This window comes from Chanos chanos, chromosome 16 (assembly GCF_902362185.1).
Source record: "Chanos chanos chromosome 16, fChaCha1.1, whole genome shotgun sequence".
In the NCBI taxonomy this organism is placed as follows: domain Eukaryota; kingdom Metazoa; phylum Chordata; class Actinopteri; order Gonorynchiformes; family Chanidae; genus Chanos; species Chanos chanos.
The window spans coordinates 1,521,369-1,543,153 of NC_044510.1; the positions used below are offsets into that span (position 1 = coordinate 1,521,369).

General features: G+C 41.9%; 1 protein-coding gene across 1 annotated transcript; it reads right to left on the bottom strand.

Annotated features, from left to right (window-relative positions):
* Nucleotides 1-8,070: 8,070 nt before the first annotated feature.
* Nucleotides 8,071-15,596, bottom strand: LOC115829693 (sodium- and chloride-dependent GABA transporter 2-like). Its single transcript, XM_030793860.1, has 14 exons — nucleotides 15,413-15,596; nucleotides 15,064-15,198; nucleotides 13,581-13,721; nucleotides 13,052-13,136; nucleotides 12,836-12,968; nucleotides 12,315-12,449; nucleotides 11,634-11,737; nucleotides 11,040-11,164; nucleotides 10,568-10,680; nucleotides 10,219-10,356; nucleotides 9,497-9,599; nucleotides 9,080-9,180; nucleotides 8,533-8,703; nucleotides 8,071-8,208 (listed from the first exon to the last, which is right to left on the bottom strand). The coding sequence occupies exons 1-14, from the start codon at nucleotides 15,594-15,596 to the stop codon at nucleotides 8,071-8,073; spliced, it is 1,806 nt and encodes a 601-aa protein (XP_030649720.1).
* Between the last annotated feature and the right edge of the window lie 6,189 nt (nucleotides 15,597-21,785).

Here is a 21,785-nt window from a genome sequence, read left to right on the forward strand (position 1 = left end):
CACTAGGGTAGGCTATTTAAATCTGAAGCGCAGGACGAAGCTTGTACACCGAAGAGACTGTTGTTGCCCGTCTCTTTCAGAAACAGTACTGACGATAACAGTCATGTTCCTCACTTCATCAGTGAAATATATAGGGCAATAATGCCCTATATTGCAATATATCAGCCTATCAGACTCATTAGTAATCGCTTTGCGAATTTGTTGTTAAACACCGTCATTTAACTGCTTTTCAATTTCAATCACCATCCTCAACTCTCCACGGTGTTCTAAAATGCGTCTTAGCTTGTGCCTCACAGGGGAAGCTTTGTTTTTTTAATGTATTTATTAACAATTTCTCAGCCAGGTAAAAATCAAAACAAAAACAACAAAAAAGTACAAAACGTCCCCCACGTATATTCCCTCTACACTGACTTAGGGTGAGTGGGGCTGTGTCCAAACTGGCATACTACATACTACTCACATACTAATTTTGATGTAAAAGTAGTAAGTAGTATGCAGTACGTGAAAAATAAAAAAGTACACGACAGTTACCCGGATGATGCACTACTCTGGCGAAAATTTGCAGTATACACCACAAAAGTGGGATTTCATTCTTTCACATTTTACTTTTTGTAAGTATGTTGTATCTTTAACAGCCGTTTCACAGTTTGGTGCATCCAAATGTGATAGTTTACATTAGTAACTGTAGACAGAACCGGATGCACCCGTTCCAGATTTCATGCCGTTCCATATTTCATATGACACCGGAGCTCACTTCGTCGGGTACTGCATCCCATGAAGCAACGCAGTGATTTCCAACTGTCAAAAAATTTTAAAAACATGGCGGACAGCGACAGAACTAGCTTCAACTTCAACTGCAGCTGCAGTTCCGAATATAAATGTATCAGTTGCATATTTTGGTGTAATAAGTCTTCATACGCTTTCTTATATGGCTACTTTTGATACATATTTGTGGTAGTTGTGTGTTTCATTTTAACAGAACAGATGGCCCAACCGATAGCAAACATGTAGTACATTACACGAAAGTTCTCATAATTGCGTACCATACTGTATACTAGCGTGTGGAGTAGTGTGCAGTACGCAGTGTATACTAGGCTAGTATGCAGTATGCAGTACGCTAGTATGCCATTTCGGACACAGCCTAGGTCTACTGGCATTAAGTAATTCAGACAAGGTGAATTTACTCACTTTATGCAGCTGTCATGCTTCATGCATGTGATCTCGGAAGTACAGTAGGCTTCTTCATCATTCTAATTTAAGATCCGTTATTAAGTATCACGAATGGATTTAGTGTTGATATGTGTAACGGTAGCCAGTGAGTAGAGTGCTGCACAGTGAATATACCTCACTCCCCCGACACCTTAAGAGGCGTACTAGCGACTGACACTAGCGCCCATGAGTTCTAGCCTCCTTGCTAGTATGCCCGCCTCCCATCCTGAGGGTCGCCGGTTCGAGTCCAGTAGTATTCACAACACAGAGCGGGTAACATATGAATCACTGACACGCATAGAATCTGGATAAAACTGTCTGTTCTATGACCTGTGAACTCTTCACAAGGCAAATACGTAAAACTTTCGACGATTATTCATAGTGCTGTTTGTAAAAATGCTGTGTGCCCGTTTAAACCAGCGTTTCTCAATCCTGCTCCTGTGGGACCCCTGCTCTGCATACTCTCCATCTATCCTTGCTCCAAACACACCTGATTAGCGTGATTAACATGGTCTTCATTAAATCAGGTGTGCTCAGCTGATCAAAAGTGCCACTGATGAGTTCAGCCAGGTTGGTAGAGCAGGGAAAGATGCCCCAATGGCTCCCTGCCCCAACGGCTGCCCCCCCCCCTCGGTCATCAGGACTAACGACTCACGCTGTGCCACCCCTCAACTCTCAACCCCCACCATGAACTTCAACACAGCAATGGCTCTCCCCCTGGCAAGTAACACTAAGCCCCCCTCTAACTTGTTTCCAGCAGCCAGGTGAAGAGGCAGCTGGAGAGACAGAACAAAGCTGCAGCCTCAGGGTCCTGAAGACTTGCACGGACCAGCTATGCAGGATTCTACAGCACCTCTTCAACCTTAGCCTGAGCCAGGAGAGGGTTCCAGTGCCGTGAAAGACATCCTGCCTTGTTCTGGTACCAAAGGAGTCTTCTCCATCTGCCCTCAATGACTATAGACCGGGTGCCTTATCATCCTACGTCATGAAAGTCCTGGAGAGACTGGTTTTGGCACATCTCTCTGGCGAGTGATCCTATCTTGAGGAAGCTTAGGTCATTTAATGTGTGCAACAAGATGATGCATATCTTCTACCAGTCTGTTGTTGCAAGTGCAGTCTTCTTTGCAGCCACCTGTTGGGGCAGCAGCATCAGAGTCAGTGACTTTTTCTTTCCCCTCTCTTCAATTCTCCAACCGTCTCTAGAAGCAACTCGCTAGCAGCGGTTTGCTCTCACCCGCTAGCGGGTGTCTCTAGCGGGTGTTTCTGCCTGCATAGAGAGACTCCGTTACTCCCGGGCATTGTATCTCTCTGGCGAGCGATCCTATCGGGATAAAGAGACACCGTTTCTCTGCCGAAGAAAAGAACAAAGAAACAACGAAGTCAGATATTTGTACGGCCAAAGTTTTAATGTACTTTCTCTCGCGCAGTTGTGACTTTAACTTTAACCGGCTAATTACACTGTAACGCACACAGTATTCGACGGAAGAAAAGGCGACCGGATCCCTTTTTATTTCTTAAAACGTCAACGAACTAAATCAAGAACCCTTCAAGATCATCGGACGAGCGACGGAGCCCCGAAGATCTTCAAGCGACAAGGAAAAGAATTTCTCCCTGGACCTGCACATGGTAGTGCTCATCAGGCCACCAAAGATCGACACATCTTCGGTCGCCACGCAATGAGCTATTCAAAGTAAGGCTGGCATCTTGGCACACTTTAGTCTTAAGGTTAGATTCAGTTAACGTGAAGGAAGTGTTGTTATTTGAGTTCTTTTATGATTTAAATGTACACACTGTATTTCATTCATAATGCGGTTTTTAGCCGCTTGTTATTTTCTTTTGGTTACAACTTATGAAGGATAGATCTGGCATGCGTTCTTTCTCTCTCTAACTCCCTTTTTCTGATTGCACACCTCCGACATTGGGATTGCAGTGTGAGTAAAGGGTTGGGTAGAGTTGTTGAGTTTAGGGCCTACTTGCTTGAGACTAGCTCTCAAGTTAGAGATTCTTCGTTCTCTCACACACATGCGCTTCTCGTTGCCCATCCCCACTCTCGTTGGTGCCTAGCACACACGATTGCGCACTACATCCTCTTGCCTGTGCGCCAGCGCACAGACTCTCTCCCTCTCTCCTCCCTCTCTCTTAAGTGCACAGCTGGGCACACGCCCACATATACACACGCTCTCTCTCTCTCTCTCTCACACACGCACGCATCTCTGCTCTAACACTCATTCAGTCCTACATTGAATACTTGTACATAGCCTCATCACCATTATATTACCATTTACACTTTGATCATTCTATTTGCTGCTGATTATTGATGGTAACATATCAGTTTTAGTTTGCCAAGTAGTATTATGTTAATAAATAGCATCTTTGAAATAACCTGTTGTCCTGTTTGTTTCTGCCGCAGTATTCACTGAATACCAACCTCTGCCATCAAAGTACTCCCAATTACCTTCATCAACTTGGTTGTTCATGAGTGTTATGGATTTAGTAGTGTAATTGTAATACATTAGTACTGCAGTACTCTCTAAGACTGTAGCACAGTGTTACAGCTCGCTTATCCCATTAATCTTAGTTGTTTAATTAATAAAATATTGAACACCAAAATTAATGGTTAATAAATTATATGAGACTGATTTATTAATCCTATCACACCCACATCTTTTGGTGCCCCTGTGTTAGGATTGCAATTGTACCTACAGTACGCAATTACGAGAACTTTCGTGTAGCGTACTACACATTTGCTATCGGTTGGGCTATCTGTTCTGTTAAAATCTAACAACACACAACTACCGCAAATATGTATCAAAAGTAGCCCTATAAGAAAGCGTATGAAGACTTATTACACCAAAAAATGCAACTGATACATTTATATTCGGAACTGCAGCTGGAGCTGAAGTTGAAGCCGCTTCTGTTGCTGTCCGCCATGTTTTTTTTTTAATTTTTTGACAGTAGGAAATCACCACGTTGCTTCATGGGATGCAGTACCCGAAGAAGTGAGCTTTGATGTATTTCCTGTGAAAATGGCTAACCGGACGCACCCGTTCCAGATTTCATGCCGTTCCACATTTCATACGACACCGATTTGACAGTAGGAAATCACCACGTTGCTTCATCCAGTATGTGGATGAAAATTCTCAGCCTGGACCAGATGTGCCTGAGTCCCAGCACCACACTGGTACCCGTTCTAAGACAAAACAACAGGAGTGTAATACTGAGTCAGATGCAGTATAAGTTTATTGTATAGTTCAAAAGGCCCACAACAAACTAAGTCAGGTCCCGGAGAGCGACTGACGCATTCTCACAAAGCACAGATTCACCCTAGACGCACTGTCCATTGGTGTTCTCTCTCCGTCACATACTTCTGCATCAATCCATTTCTGAATTTTAGTCATGAATTGTAAGCCTTGATCTGTCTTTGGCTGAGACCAAAACTGTTGATCAGCCTCCTTTTCATCATCGTTGAGATATAATAGCACTGATTAATTCAATTCGATAAACTTGTCATAAAGTCGCTTGTAAACTTTCATTTCCTCTTGAACATCATTTAAATGCGGCAAACTTTCATCGTCCAAAAGCCTCTCAATTTCTTTTGATTTTCCCGTCATTTGTCTTAATTTACCTCTTCTTGCGGTTGTGAAACGATGAAATCTTTCCTCCACACCCTTACTGTACGTTCACACTGAGCGCGGCGAGAGCGTCAAAGTGACCGGAAGTCATTCATTTTCAATGAGAGCCAGCGTCTTTAAGCAGCGAAGAGCGTCGCGGCAAAGGGCGTCGCGGGGAGGGTGGTTTGGGCGTCAAAATACAGTTGAAGTTCGGTTAACTTTATGGTAATGAGATATGACGTGGTTGGGCGGCACCCAATAGAAACTTGGAAGTGCTCCGCTCTAGAGAATTGTAGAGAACACGACAGTATAAACTATTGTTCCCACAAAACTTTTGGTCCTAAGCAAAATGGAGGAGAAACTGATTATATCGGTGGTGGGTTTCCCCATGTTGTACTGTAATGTAGGTTATGCACAAACGTTAGTGTTAATTAAAGACCAAGGCTAGTAAACGTGTCCTATAAACTCCATGCTGGAATTTGACCTAGCCTATCATTAACACAAAAGACACACAACAACAAAAAGCTTTTAAGTAGTGTTTTTCATTAGTTAATTTTGTTACGAAATATGTAAATAGCATTGTTTATTTATTTCTGTCATCGGTCGATTTCGCACCTTCACATTTAAAATATCTCATAAGGTTAACTTATAGCCTACTGGTGGTCAGTCAGCACAAAGATACCGCTCGACCTGTTTGTTTGCTTTATAGCCCCTTTAAAAACATTTGCATAACCAAGCTTTCCGAAGGAACTTGTACCCCCCTATTTCATCAACGGCAGAGCGTCCACAGTGTTCAACAGCGTCGTTGGCAGGGAGGTTTGGGCGACTCTAGACGTTCTCGCCGCTCTCAGTGTGAACGTACAGTTAGCCGTCAGCACCCTGTGGCGGTCATCACGAACATTCACAGCCTCATTTTCCGTTTTGTCTGCCATCGTTCAAAAGGATTTCACGAAGTTTCAGCTGATTCACTCACAGTAGATTGTATCGGTTGAAAACAATTGTCTTCTGCCTTGGCATAGCAAAAATATTCACAATTCCATCCAAATAAACTCCTTTTCGTTCAGTTAACGAGCAGTATTGCACATCTCGTTTGGTTAACACGTTCGTTGCTTCTTAGTTACTCTTCATAGCCAGCTTTTTCACTTGATTATAGTGACAAAAGTTCGTTTCTGTTTTCGTTGTAATTAAGCCACTTCTTTCACGTGGGCACAAAAGGTAATTCCGACTCGCATCCGTAGCCTTGAAGCAAGCTACTCACAACCAAGTCCGGGTGGATGTCGGCGTCGTTTATTTTCAGTTTCATCAGTCAGAGTCGTGATAATTTTACAGAAAGCGGTCAAAAAGCTGTTTGCCATAATGTGCGTACGTATGCAAGAAAAGCATTCACACTGCAGCGGCGTCCAAGCTTTCTTACGAATCTGATCCCACAGATGCGCACCAGGGGATCCACCATTAACCAATCAGAATCCACAATTTACACTACGAACAAATAACAATAACAATATCTGGCTCTTACATGCAGTTTGTAGTATGCGGTTTTGGATGCAGCTACTGTGTCTGTTTACAGGCAGTCGTCATTATACCACGATTATAAAGCTCACGCGCAAAAATGTGGCGCAATTTGATTACCTCATTAGTGTGTCCAAATTCTAGCGTCTAGCGTCCTTATGTCTACAATGTTTTAGTGCGTACTCCTGCAGTGCGTACTTCAATGCAACTTTAGTGTGCAGTATGTAGTATGCGGTTTTGGACGCAGCTTACATATGCAAGCTGTTGTGCGGACAATGGAAGGCGTCGGTGGGCTCTGAGACACCATGTTAACCTTAGCAGATCAAATTGATCAACATGGTTTATCAGTGGATACTATTGGCCTGCATTGAAGACTTTTTAGAAATACTCCAGTGGGTAAGTGATGTCGAAGTTTTAAATTTGAGACTGAATGAGGACCGTGTTCGTGTGAGTAACGGAGCTACGGCCCGTTCCAACTTAGAGGGAATAGGCGAACGTTCAGTTGTGCACACTCGCACTTTACCGGCCAGCGGTAGCAAAACATGAATTGCAATGGCGGCATCTACACCGGCAAACATAACTACAGTCATCGCTTTTCTAACGTTTACAGTGGCAACTTAAGAAATAATTTATTCTGGTCAAATACTCACGGGGTAGATGCGGCCTTTGTTTGTCACGTCAAAGACCCGACTGCAGTGTTGCTTGGATATTTGCAGTTCACGCAGGGGCGAGTGATTTCTAATCAGAAATAAATGACATCTGTGGTATTTTTTTTGTTGTTTTTTTTATTTCCAAGTGAATTGAGATTTAACACAGTTTTATTAAGTTACTTTTTGACCAACATGTCATCCTGCTTCACTTCCACACACGTGTACAGACACACACACACACACACACTTTGTCTGGTTACAATACACATCAGACCTGAGAAACTTTTTTAAACTAAGCTAAACATAAATCAGACAGTGATACTGAAACATACGATCACTATGCCTAAAGCAGATATGTACATACAAAGCCATACTTGACTTGCAGTGTGTAGACCTACATAAGGCACTCAGTGGTTTGGGCACAGAGTTCTCAGTATTTTCACTCATGTTGCTCTAACACTCACACACACACACACGGTTTTCTTAGGTAACTAAATTTAAAAAGTTTTAGATTTTTTAGAATTCCAGTAACACTCATATAAACGGATGCATGTGTGTGAGTCAATTCCTTACAGAACAATTCAAATCATTCATGATATCTCATGAACCATGCTCTGTGAACTTGGTTAAGTAAGTAAAGTCAGATCACATTTCATTCAAATACCCACAAAACGCACTTCTAAATCAAAATTTTCACTTCAAAGCCACAGGAGACATTGTCCCCTCTATACTGCAAGACCTGAAATATTACAACTGTTCTCAACTGACAATTATTCAACTGTTCTCACTTATCAGATGTGTTCAGCTGATCCTTAGACATAAGACATAACTTATTTGGTGTCAACTGTGTGGCTCCTGGAACTCCTTCAAGGTAACGTCTGAGGACAGACATATCCTCTACTGGTTTGAGTGTGTATAGTGTGTAGATGAAGTTGAGGCTGATGCTTGTTGCCAAGGGGGAGGTTTCTCATGCTTCGCCATTCCCCTCTTCTCTTAATCTGTCGTCGTGGACAATGGTTTTATCTCCGCCATGGCAGGCAGGTCACCTGTCCCCCCAACGTGCACAGCTGACCTGGGCTTGTGTGTGTAATTCATGGGGAGATCGTCGACAGGGCGACAGAGAGCCAGAAATCTCTGGGGAGAAAGAGGAAGGGCTGCGTTAATGTATGACAGAACCCTGAAGGAAAGAGAAGATTTGCTGAATCTATGTGGAGTTTGATCAGTTTTAACTCTGCATCTGCCAGAAGTCCTCATTGTGTTCTTCTGTTAATTAACACTTCAGACAGTAACATATCCTAACATTCATAAAGAGAGTATTTCATTCATTGGCTTGGCTATATTATTTATATGACTGAGGTTATTTATTTATTTTTTTTACATTTCTATGATATCTCAAATTAACATAAGCACATTATACCTCCGTATTGACTTGCCTACACGTGTAAAACAAAACATCATGTCAGTAGGTATTGAAATGAAGAAATGTGGTGTTATTAGGCTAACCAATTAGACGTGTTCAAATCAAAAAGGTTTTGTCTGAATCACTGTCTTACTTGCCGCAGTGGTCCTTCACCCTGTGAGAGCTTGTAGAGGATCCAAAGGGGGATCAGGGAGAGCGAGATGGTGCTCAGAAACCAGCCAATGACAGTGGCCCATAGAGGGTACACATAGGAGTTACTGAACTTCAAGCGAGACTGCCCAACAATGGAAAAGATGAACGTACCCTGCAGCACAGAAATCATGATGACCATTATATTCTAACACCAAGGCAAAAGAGTGAAATACTACTCTTGCTCGAAGCTTCCAGTCAGTCAAAGTCTCGAAGAGCTAAAAGGACTTTTAAGTCCACTCCTCCTCAATAAGACAATGAGAACCATTAAAAGTTCACAGTCCAAAGAGTCAAAGAAACCATCAGTGCACTCCTGTTTGCACTGATATTTGTACTATGAAAACAGGTAGAGAAACAGAATGAGTGAGAGAGAGAGAGAGAGAGAGAGAGAGAGAGAGGATGGTTGTGACATGTGAGAGATAGGTGGATAATCCAGGCTGAATGAAGAGGAGATGAGAGGTCAGGTCAGGGGTCAAATAGTATGACCTTACTATGCATACAGTCGGAGTAACAAACAGCCAGCAATACTTCATCACGGGTCCAGGTCGATAGCCGATCATGTCGGTGATGTTGCCGTAGAAACGCTCAGCACCTGTTGGACAGCGTACGTTAGAAAACCTCACCACTGTACAGTCACATCAGCAGCACAAGCGCTTTCCTCTCTGCAACACCCATGTGCCGAATGTTTTAACAGTCACATCCTACTGAGCAACTGAAAACAGCCGTGCATACATCAAATCAGAGCCATTACACCAACAAACAGGGCCTACAAGCCACATTCTTTTGTTGGATAGAAGGTCAGAACTTATGAGAACTTGCCATCTGAGTCAATATTTTCTCAAGACCGTGGGGTGTCCATGTATGGTTGTGTTGTGTTTGGGATGTTGTGTAAGCAGGTATGCACTCACCATACACCCAGGCGATGCTGACTGACTGGCAGATAGACAGTAGCAGAAGAGTGGTGCCACTGCACACGTGGTGATCCAGCAGCTGGAGCAGGTAGATTCCACCCTAACAACACGCAAAACCAACAGAGGCAAAGAATTCAAATCAGAAACCATAAAACTGATTCACTTACATAAGCACATACTGGATTTGCAGGAACTGGATTTTGATATGCAAGACTGTCATACCTCATCCAGTTCATTGTTCTCATGCGTAACTGTTAGTCTTTTTTTGTTTGTTTTTCTTTTTTTTTTGTCAATTTATTAGCACCAATAACTCTTGAGATGAAGAACATTCTGTGACTTTTTGCTGAATGGTGTTCATGATAAAAAGCTATTATGAAACAGAGAAATGTGATGACAGAAAATGACATATTATTGCGTTTCACAAATACACTTTGACTAAGATGTCATTGTGAGTCCTTGTAATTACCACGTATATGAAATTTCACAGACTCTCCCCTCAAGTTCAAGTGAAATTTTTTGCAAAAAATTTTATAGAGCTATAAAGTGTAGACTCGTGCTCTCTCTCTCTCTCTCTCTCTCTCTCTCTCTCTCTCTCTAAATATATATATAAAACGTTTTTCTGTTTGTTGCCTTGTTATAAATTCCCTGTGTGAAATTTTTCATGGGCAGTCATGAGGACACATGGGTACCGTAAATGGAGAAGCTGTCATAGGACCTACCTCGGTGACTAGACTCAATCCCAAAATGCAACAGACGGTGCAGATCGCCAGGAGGAGCAGCTCTCGCCTGAAGCCCCGACGAAGGTGTGTGGGGAACAGATCCACCACTGACGTCATGACACACTCCAGCCCAACAAACTACAGACAACAGGAATGATACAGACAGAGTCCAAATGAGGTGTAGGGAATTTTTCCAGACACTTCCATTCAAGACACGATGAACTGGGGACAAAATACCTGTCCATTTGAACTAAGACAGAACCAATATTCTGTCTCTGTACAAATCTATAAACTGTAGAAAGCTAAGCACGTAATAAGGAACAGAGAAACGAAGAAAGAGGACTCTAACCTGACTGTCCAGGCCCAGCAGAATAATCATGGCAAAGAAACACACAGACCAGATCTGAGGCAGCGGCATCATAGCGACCGCACGAGGGTACACAATAAACGCCAGCCCAGGACCTGCATGTGCCCGCGCGCGCACACACACACACACACACACACACACACACACACACACGTACAATGAGAATGATATGTAAACAGCTATAGGCAGTGCTTAGCATGGTATGTTATAAAATTCTCTAACTAAATAACACATATCATGGAAAGCAATATTTTTGACATTTTGCAAGGCCCTGTCACATGCTGTGATCCTTCAGAAAATGCTCTTATCTTCAGTCTCAGCTGTCGTACTTACTGGATTGTATTTGCACACACTTCAGTTCTAATGCTGATATGAAGAAGCTTATCCTGTCTTCAATATTGTGCCTACACTGTGTGTAATATCTATAAGCAAGAGAACCTAAGTGTCTGCTCACCTGACTCAGCCACTTCTGCAATATTCACTCCCTGTTCGTAGGTCATGAACCCCAGCACAGAGAAGATAGCAAACCCAGATACTACACTGGTCCCACTGTTCAGTAGACACAGGTAGAAACAATCCCTGCAAAGGGACAGGTTAAAAAAAATTGCAACTCGCGACTAAAACAGAACAATCAGGTATACCATGAGTGCTAATGCGCACCACAAGCAAATCGCTCATTTCACAACACAATTTGCTAAATAAATTGCCTTTGACACATGAAGGGTTTTAAGCTCGTCACAGGCAGACAAGCTGTTATATTCAGTTTATTCACTACACTCACATGAACCTACTCAAGCGGGATTCAACTACATCATAACCACACCCTTTTATGTATTGGATTGAGATCACACAATATAACGAATTTATGCAGTAGTATTAATAGCTCTCTAATTTGTTAGTGTCCTGAAACTATTAATCAGAGATAAATGCAGACAATGACTGAAGCATGTATGACATTACGGTGTTGAGTAAGACTTTATTAACAGACTCTCCTGTCAACCAAATCCACTCAAAATGAACACAAAGCTTCAGGCGGTGTCTTACTCACTTGTAGCAGTCATTGTTGTATTGGTTGTAGCTACCTAGGGATGTGAGAAACCCCAAGCTAATGGCATAAGAGAAAAAGATTTGCGTCCCAGCATCCATCCAGACCTGAGAGGGAAAAAGTCATGACATCATACATCAGACACTATTCTAAGGATGTTTAGGAGACCACAGAATTTAAAAAGTGGAGTGTACTCCATTGGCATGTGTACAAACACCGTGTTGAATCAGTGGAATGTATTTTTGGCCAGGATGGAACCAGCCAAGGCAGATTCAGTTTCACTGACTGTAAAGCTAAACCCAAAGTGCATCTAGAGCATCACAGACAGTTTGCTTTGTTAGCCAGTAAGGCTAATTTGGTTACTACGTACGATTTATAAGACTAGTAAGCTAAGAGCTTTCTTAATTCAGAAAGCTCAACAACAACTGTGATCATATTCCCAGGAAAGATGAGGGAATTTATAGTTTTAAGTCCAAATTTTCATATTCAGTAGATATGTGAAGTTTTAAATCAGTCTCTAACATGCCGTATGGTAAGTACACTACACTAAACCATGGAGAATGGTGCAAACGAGAAGCTATTAAGATGCTTGAAAGCTTGGAAAGACTCTTGAGAGCTGAAAGCTGCCTTAGCACAGGTGGGTTACCTGCGGGTCTGAAAGCTGGCTTAGCACAGGTGGGTTACCTGCGGGTCTGAAAGACGACTGATGTCAGGGTAGAGATAGTAGATGATTCCATCTCTGGCACCAGGCAGTGTAACTCCACGTACCAGGAGAATCAGCAGCGTGACATAGGGGAAGGTTGCAGTGAAGTATGCCGCCTGTCAAACCAGATCCAGACTATTCGGTCAAATTTTAAAGCTGAATGTTAAAGAAATAATGGTCAATAATTGTCCTTCAGGCCAGAGCAGAGAGACGAAAAGGTTTCATTTATAAATCATAAAATGATATCATGCTTAAGCTGCTCTCTCTGTCTCTTACTGGGTGATGGATTACAGTTTCCATTACTCATATTGAGATCAAACTGTTCCAATGCTCTTTTGTTTTTTGTTGTTTTGTTTGTTTGTTTGGTTGGTTTGTTTGTTTAACGGCTTCCCTCATTCAGAAGTATTTTTTACAAAACGATAGGCATGAAAAGTGAACACACTGAAGTAGCATGTCCAGAGTGATAGAGGTGATGAGAATCTGGAGCTGATTAAACTCTTACCTTTCCTGTAGACTTCACTCCTTTCCACACACAGAAGTAGCAGATCACCCAGGACAGCAAGAGACACAGTGCTAGCTCCCACCTAATGCTGCCCAATTCCTCAATGCCACTGGAGATGTTCAGAACCCTGCGTCTTCAAGTAGAGAAAGAGTTCAGAGACATCATTCAGACAACAGAACAGGCTGCTGAAGAACGAACAGGTGCATAGACACTTACTGCCAAAACTCCATAACCGGAAGGGTATAGTTCTGTTTGGACGTCACATTGGATGCGAAATCTTTGCCCACAGTCATGCATGTTTCTGAGGAAGACAGTTCATTGGGATGTAATCAGCCAAAAGTCTGACAACATCTGCAAACAGTAATATGTGATAAAATATGATATCTTCCCATTTCAGTCATTAGATATTAAGAAGAGGCAACTCAGCTACAGAATGGAGTATTTATTGCAATAACACAACAGTATATGTGTGTGTGTGTGCGTGTGTGTGTACGTGCGTGTGTGTGTGTTTTACAGAGAGCATACACAAAGTAAATATTACAAAGTAGTTTTCGTTATAGTACGTGATGACATATTTAAAGACCTAAAATATTTATGACAGTTCCCTAACAGCATACATTAGATCACATTGAATGACTTAGGAGATGCTCTTATCCACAAGATCCTATCCACACAAATGCCTTTCCCAAAAGGCCAAATTAACAGATAACTAATCCATCCTAATAAGATATAAACACCTTCTTACCAGTGTTCCAGTAGTTCCCACAGCTGGCCCAGGGCAGCTCGGCACTGAGGGAGGCAAACAGGTAGAAGAAGGACCAGGCCAGGATGACTATGTACGAGGTAGCGCTGAACACAATGATGACATGGCTGGCATAGCCCATACCTCAGAAAGTATCCAAGAGGAGATAGTCAATCAAATGTGAATCAAGACATCTATGAACATGAATTAGAGGCTATCTTGAAGAGAATAAAACAAAACAAACACAAATTTAACTCAACAATTAGCATTATATTAAGTGACCTCAAGTGGCGAGAGTCCAGGCACATCATTTATTTTCGTGCTCATGGACAACAGCCATAATTTTAGAGCACAAACTAATTCTCTTAGTTTGTAGATTAATTTGATTTAGTCCCTTGTCATTCCAATTTTACCAACATCTGTACTGAAAACCACTAGGATCTAACTTTTTTTTTTGGCCCCAAACCTGTGCCTCTTTAACAGAAAAGGGAAATGAAGTGTCCACTCTGGTGCCTTGTATGCCTCCTCTAATTATTACTGCTTCTTTACACAATGTTCACAAGCAGCAGGGCACAGGATACACTCTAATAAATGGAGTCATGGCGCTCTCACTAATCATGCCAATGTCACAATGTCTCACTAATCATGCCAATGCCACAATGTCTTACTAATCATGCCAATGTCACAATGTCTCACTAATCATGCCAATGTCACAATGTCTCACTAATCATGCCAATGTCACAATGTCTCACTATTCATGCCAATGTCACACACACACACACATATACATACATATACATACATACATACATACATACATACATATATATATATATATATACATACACACACACACATACTTATATATTTATATATATTTTTTTTCTTAATCATTGCTTATCAATGCAGCTGACAGTCTAGTCTGTCCTTTGATTCTAATGGAAACAAATAAACAAATAGAACAAGCTTACAAAATTGCTTTTCTTCCTCTAAGTTATTTGTACTATCATTGCCAAATTTGCATTTACATTAACACATTTTCAGCATTCTATGAATCTCTGAGACGCAACAGAATTCGGTGATATCTAAGGGCAAATCGGCCCGGTCACACCCTGGCCCGTTTCAGTTCTGAGAGGGTGCTCCAAAACAACAGCACACCCTGCTGGAACAGCCTTGTGAACCATGCTCTGGTGTGTGTGAGTAGGATGAAATGTGTAGACTTCTTCCAAAGGTTTATCTACACATATCTAGCAACTGAACTACAGAAGTCATCAAAGTGATACATAATAAGTCTAGCACCAGAAACATTATTTGTAGTTCTATGCACTTCCTGAAGTACTCTGGTGATTTCTAGATGATTAAAGGACACATATCAGAAAACATTCACAAATGTTCCTATAATCATTCAATACCCAATGTTTATTTTGCTCTCAAATAGAAAATATATAATGATTCTCCCTAAATTTGATTTTTTTTTTTTAATTACCTTCAAATAATGGGCAGATTCTCCTCCAGCAGGTGATGCCCCCTTGGCTGGTGTACTGGCCCAGGGCAGTCTCCATGAAGAAAAGAGGTATCCCACAGGTGGTCAGGAAAAGTAAGTACGGGATGAAAAAAACACCTGATGGGAATAGTAGTATGTCCTATTTACTGGACTTTTACTGTACAGACACGCGATCGGTTCTGTTTTGGGATGTCCCAGCTCAAAGCTAGAGATTTCAATGAGAATAATTTTGGAATTGATATGAGGTGTTGGTAATCAAATGAACGGAAATGGTTCAAGATGACTATTAGTGTTGGTTTATTAATAACGATTATTAATACAGTTGACTCACCTCCTCCGTTTTTATAGCACAAATAGGGAAATCTCCAGACGTTTCCTGGTCCAATGATTGCCCCCATAACTGTTAAAATGTACTCTGTTTTACTGCCCCAATTTCCTCTTTTCTTTGGATTTGGGCATTTTTTCGACCCATTAGTGTGGACAAGTTGAACTTCTCCTTTTTCGCTGATGGTCATACTGACTTGTAAATGTACCTCGTCTCAGATTACAAGTGTTGTTGAAGCAGACGGTGCAGACAGCCTACAAATAGAGATAGCTAGTTAATAAATGCAAACGACTTACACAGGACCGCCAATCCAGTATCTGGTGATTTGAAAGGAGGAGATGTGATTACATTTGCTGGAGCTGACCCTGCCCATGCAACCTCGTGAGATACACAAGTTTAGAGAGCATTTCCGAAATCCCAATGAATGAATGAATGAATAAATATGGGTTTGTGTAGTTAATGCGGACATAAACGCGAGTGCGTCTCAGTTTGGCCACGCTTTCGAGCTACGGAACAAAATGATTTTTTCCATTTCGAATGCTTTCTATTCGCTAATCGACTTAACTGTATTACCTCCGTATCACTTGCCTGCTGAGCAAAATCTAGCATAGGAATCATCGCACATCAGCTCACTTCGCCGTCCAGCGTAGGGCAGTGACGTGACAAAGGTGCGGGAGTCTCCAACACATTCAGCCAATTTATTTGTTTGCACCCTTGTTATTAATTGGCCCTAATTGTAACCATTCCACCATCGCAACCACACCTACCGTCACCCATTCTGCAGTGTTTACTTTCGTCAACATTGTAGGCTAAGATCGTTACTCCTAAAGTTTATTTTTCTGTAGACTTGTAATAGTGCAGTGTTTTAAGTTCGTTTCAAAAGTATTTTTAAATTAGCCAGCATTATTACTGAGTTAAAGGACTTCAGCAGTTAGTTACATGAAATTTTATGACAATCTCCTATATTTCAATATTCATTATATTGGTATACTGAATTATGCATTAATTCCTAAGATTCCTGCTGTGAAACTTCTGCATGAGACTACGTTTAAATTCCTCTTGTAACACACGCGTCTAAGCAAGAGGAGATGCACTGTTCATTATTGCGAAGTCTAAAACAAACGACATAAGTTAAAGGGGAGCAGCTGCTAAATTTCAGGATATAAAATAAACAGACAATTTTACCCCAGGCGAGCTGAGACCTTAACAATATACATTAGAGTGTTAAATCAGTAACTCCTGTTTTCTCGCCATGATCCGTACAGTTCTTTTCCCCCAACCACCCCCCAAGACATGCAAATTCAACAGTCTTTTAGCACGCTGATAAAAACGATTCTTATCCTAGTGGAAATTCCAGTTGAAAAACCAGTAGGCTATTTAAGTTTCTGAAGCGCAGGACGAAGCTTGTACACCGAAGAGACTGTTGTTGCCCGTCTCTTTCAGAAACAGTACTGACGATAACAGTCATGTTCCTCACTTCATCAATGAAATATATAGGGCAATAATGCCCTCATTAGTAATCGCTTTGCCAACTTGTTGTTAAACACCGTCATTTAGCTGCTTTTCAATTTCAATCACCATTCTCAACTTTCCATGATGTTCTAAAATGCGTCTTAGCTTGTGCCTCACAGGGGAAGCTTTGTTTTTAAATGTATTTATTAATAATTTCTCAGCCAGGTAAAAATCAAAACAAAAACAAAAAAAAAGGTACAAAACGTCCCCGACATATATTTCCTCTACATTGACCTAGTGAGAGTAGGTCTACTGGCATTAAGTAATTCAGACAAGGTGAATTTACTCACTTTATGCAGCTGTCATGCTTCATGCATGTGATCTCGGAAGTACAGTAGGCTTCTTCATCATTCTAATTTAAGAACCGTTATTAAGTATCACGAATGGATTTAGTGTTGATATGCATCACTGACACACACCACAGCAGGAACTGTAGCATAGAATCTGGATAAAACTGTCTGTTCTATGACCTGTGAACTCTTCACAAGGCAAATACGTAAAACTTTCGACGATTATTCATAGTGCTGTTTGTAAAAATGCTGTGTGCCCGTTTAAACCAGCGTTTCTCAATCCTGCTCCTGTGGGACCCCTGCTCTGCATACCCTCCATCTATCCTTGCTCCAAACACACCTGATTAGCGTGATTAACATGCTCTTGATTAAATCAGGTGTGCTCAGCAGGTAGAGCAGGGAAAGATGCCCCAATGGCTCCCTGCCCCAACGGCTGCTCCCACCCCCACACCTCCTCGGTCATCAGGACTAACGACTCACGCTGTGCCTCCCCTCAGCTCTCAACCCCCACCATGAACTTCAACACAGCCCCATCAATGGCTCTCCCGATGGCAAGTAACACTAAGCCCCCCTCTAACTTGTTTCCAGCAGCCAGGTGAAGAGGCAGCTGGAGAGACAGAACAAAGCTGCAGCCTCAGGGTCCTGAAGGCTTGCACAGACCAGCTATGCAGGATTCTACAGCACCTCTTCAACCTTAGCCTGAGCCAGGAGAGGGTTCCAGTGCCGTGAAAGACATCCTGCCTTGTTCTGGTACCAAAGGAGTCTTCTCCATCTGCCCTCAATGACTATAGACCGGGTGCCTTAACATCCCACGTCATGAAAGATAGACTGGTTTTGGCACATCTCAGACCTCAGGTGACCACCTCTCTGGACCCACTGCAGTTTGCCTATCACCCCGAGGTTGGGGTTGAGGATGCCATCATCTACCTGCCTCAGTGAGCCCACTCTCACCGGGACAAAGCTGGCAGCACTGGGAGGACAAAGTTTTTTGATTTCTCAAGTGCTTTTAACACGATCCCACCTACATTGCTGCAGGAGAACCTCCAAAAGATGCAGGCAGACACATCCACAACCTCCAGGACTGTTGACTACCTGACAGACAGACCACAGTTTGTGCCACTGAGGAGATGTGTGTCTGAGCAGGTGGTTAGCGGCACAGGAGCACTGCAGGGGACTGTACTCTCACCTCTCCTCTTCACGCTGTATACCTCAGACTTCCACTACAACTCAGAGTCCCGTCATCTGTAGAAATTGTCAGATGACTCTGCAGTAGTGTGGTGTGTCAGTGGTGGACAGGAGACTGAGTACAGGGAACTGGTGGACCGCTTTGTGTCAGTGTGGGAACAACCACCTCGTCTTAAATGTGGCCAAGATGAAGGAGATGGTTGTGGACTTTAGGAGGACTACGGCTAAGTTGCACACTATTTCCATCCTGGGAGAAGAGGCAGAGGTGGCGGAGGGCTACAGATACCTGGGTGTTGACTTTGACAACAGACTGAACTGGAAATGTAACACTGAAGTTGTCCACAGGAAGGGACAGAGCAGACTCTACTTCTTGAGGAAGCTTAGGTCTTTTAATGTGTGCAGCAAGATGATGCATATCTTCTACCAGTCTGTTGTTGCAAGTGCAGTCTTCCTTGCAGCCATCCGTTGGGGCAGCAGCATCAGAGTCAGTGACACTAAGAAACTGAAAAAGCTGCTAGAGAAAGCTGGCTCTGTGCTGGGGACTGCTCTGGAGCCCCTAGAGTTGGTTGCTGAGAGAGGGATCTTGCACAAATTGCTCAGTATAATGGACAACACCTCACATCCCCTACACGACCTACTGGTCAGACAGCAGAGTGTTTTCAGTTGGAGGCTCCTTCAGCTCGGCTGTAATCAGGACCACTACAGGAAGTCATTCCTGCCCACCGCAATAACAATAACTGTGTTGGGAGAGGAGTCTTATCCTCTGAGTGGCAATACACAATGCACATTCTATATTTAAATTGCACAGTCAGAGCTATATCTTAAATTCTATTTATTATTCTATACTTATAGGCCCTAAGGTTGAGGTGAAAAAAAGAAATCCATGAATTGAACCCAGGGATACAGAATAACAGTTTTCAGTTTTGGTACAAAACCGTTACACAATTAATTTGCATGCAAAACAATTGGTATTCAAACATAGAATCAAGGTAACATGTTATCTTTTGATACAGTTACCATTGTATGCACACATTGTAGAGAAAAATGACCATTTTGGTGTATGGAATGGCATTCAATTCAATGTTAAATATATAAATAAATGTAAATATGGATATATAAATGAATCTATATAGTTCATTCAATAAATAAATAAATAGGTTTTTATTTCAAAATGACTTTTATTTTTTTTAAGGGGACTTTTATTTTCTAATGTCACATTTATTTCCCAGCTCGTTTAATTTCCATCTGTTATATTCAAATGAATGGGGCGTGGTTATCTCACAGATTCAGACCAAAGCAACAGCACTAGAACAGCACTGAATCTACTGCTGCGTCTAAAACCGCATACTAACGTACTAAATAGTACGTCAAAACAGTACACCACCATTAGTAGTACATCCAAATACATAGTATGCATAGAGTAGTATGTGAATAGTACCCGGATGACACACTACTTCCGTTGGAAAACCAAGTATGCGAGCACTGGACACTTTTCAATCCCAGAAGGCCACATGGAAAAAAGGGGCGTTTCTGATGCGGTCATTTGTGACTGAAAGATGGCGGACAACTCTATTTTCAAGTGTTAGGGACAACCACTGTACAGATCTTAAGAAGCTGTGTTAAAATGACTAAAAATATTTGTCTATGTGTAAATAAATAGTTGTCAGGAATCTTTTAAGCGTTCTGTAAACGTTATTTAAATGTTAGAAGTCTTAGTATAAATATGTAACAAGCTGGTGCAGTCAGGTTTTGAAATGTACCACTGTGTCTGTTTACAGGCAGTCGTCATTAAACTGCGATTATAAAGCTCACGCGCAAAAATGTGGCGCAATTTGATTACCTCATTAGTGTGTCCAAATTCTACTGTACTTTCTGTCTACAATCTTTTAGTGCGTACTCCTGCAGTATGTGGATGAAAATTCTCAGCCTGGACCAGATGTGCCTGAGTCCCAGCACCACACTGGTACCCGTTCTAAGACAAAACAATAGGAGTGTAATACTGAGTCAGATGCAGTATAAGTTTATTGTATAGTTCAAAAGGCCCACAACAAACTAAGTCAGGTCCCGGAGAGTGACTGACGCATTCTCACAAAGCACTGATTTTTATACATATTCTCTCCAAAAAAGAGACACATTACCTCATCTCTGTGTCGTCAGGCAACTCTGCCAGCCCAGCCTCACAGATCCCATCTCATCTCTGATTTATGTTACATCATTATCGCTTACTTTCCCTTACATCTAGCATACGTTGTCACCAATATTTACTGCCCTGCTCATTAGTGGAATAAGACGTACCAAGAAACCTTGAACCTTTCACCCTCTACATGCATTGTTACTGACCATGACACTGTGGCAGAGGCACCTTTCTTATCTCACATGCAGCCCCTAAAGGGCCTCACAGGCCTCTTCTTTTTGAACACAGAGAACTTGATATTTCTTGTCATACAAAAGATTGTATAGTTATAACTGTTAATATAAATGATTACATTGATTCACCCCTATAATAATGAACACATTATTGTTACATTGTTTATCATGATTGCTACAAGGATTATCTTAAGGGAGCATATTATTTCTCCAACAAGTACGTACTTCAATGCACCTTTAGTGTGCAGTATGTAGTATGCGGTTTTGGATGCAGCTACTGTGTCTGTTTACAGGCAGTCGTCATTAAACCACGATTATAAAGCTCACGCGCAAAAATGTAGTGCAGTTTGATTACCTCATTAGTGTGTCCAAATTCTAGCATACTTTCTGTCTACAATCTTTTAGTGCGTACTCCTGCAGTACATACTTCAGTGCAACTTTAGTGTGCAGTATGTAGTATGCGGTTTTGGACGCAGCTTACATATGCAAGCTGTTGTGCGGACAATGGAAGGGGTCGGTGGGCTCTGAGACACCATGTTAACCTTAGCAGATCAAATTGATCAACATGGTTTATCAGTGGATACTATTTTGGTCTGCATTGAAGACTTTTTAGAAATACTCCAGTGGGTAAGTGATGTCGAAGTTTTAAATTTGAGACTGAATGAGGACCGTGTTCGTGTGAGTAACGGAGCTACGGCCCGTTCCAACTTAGAGGGAATAGGCGAACGTTCAATTGTGCACACTCGCAATTTACCGTCCAGCGGTAGCAAAACAGGAATTGCAATGGCGGCATCTACACCGGCAAACATAACTACAGTCATCGCTTTTCCAACGTTTACGGTGGCAACTTAAGAAATAATTTATTCTGGTCAAATACTCACGGTGTAGATGCGGCCTTTGTTTGTCGAGGCAAATACCCGACTGCAGTGTTACTGGGATATTTGCAGTTTTAAGGATATGATGTCATTCCCGCGCACTGTCTCACTTATGGGAAATATGGGGGGATTTTAAAGTTGTCTAAGAAA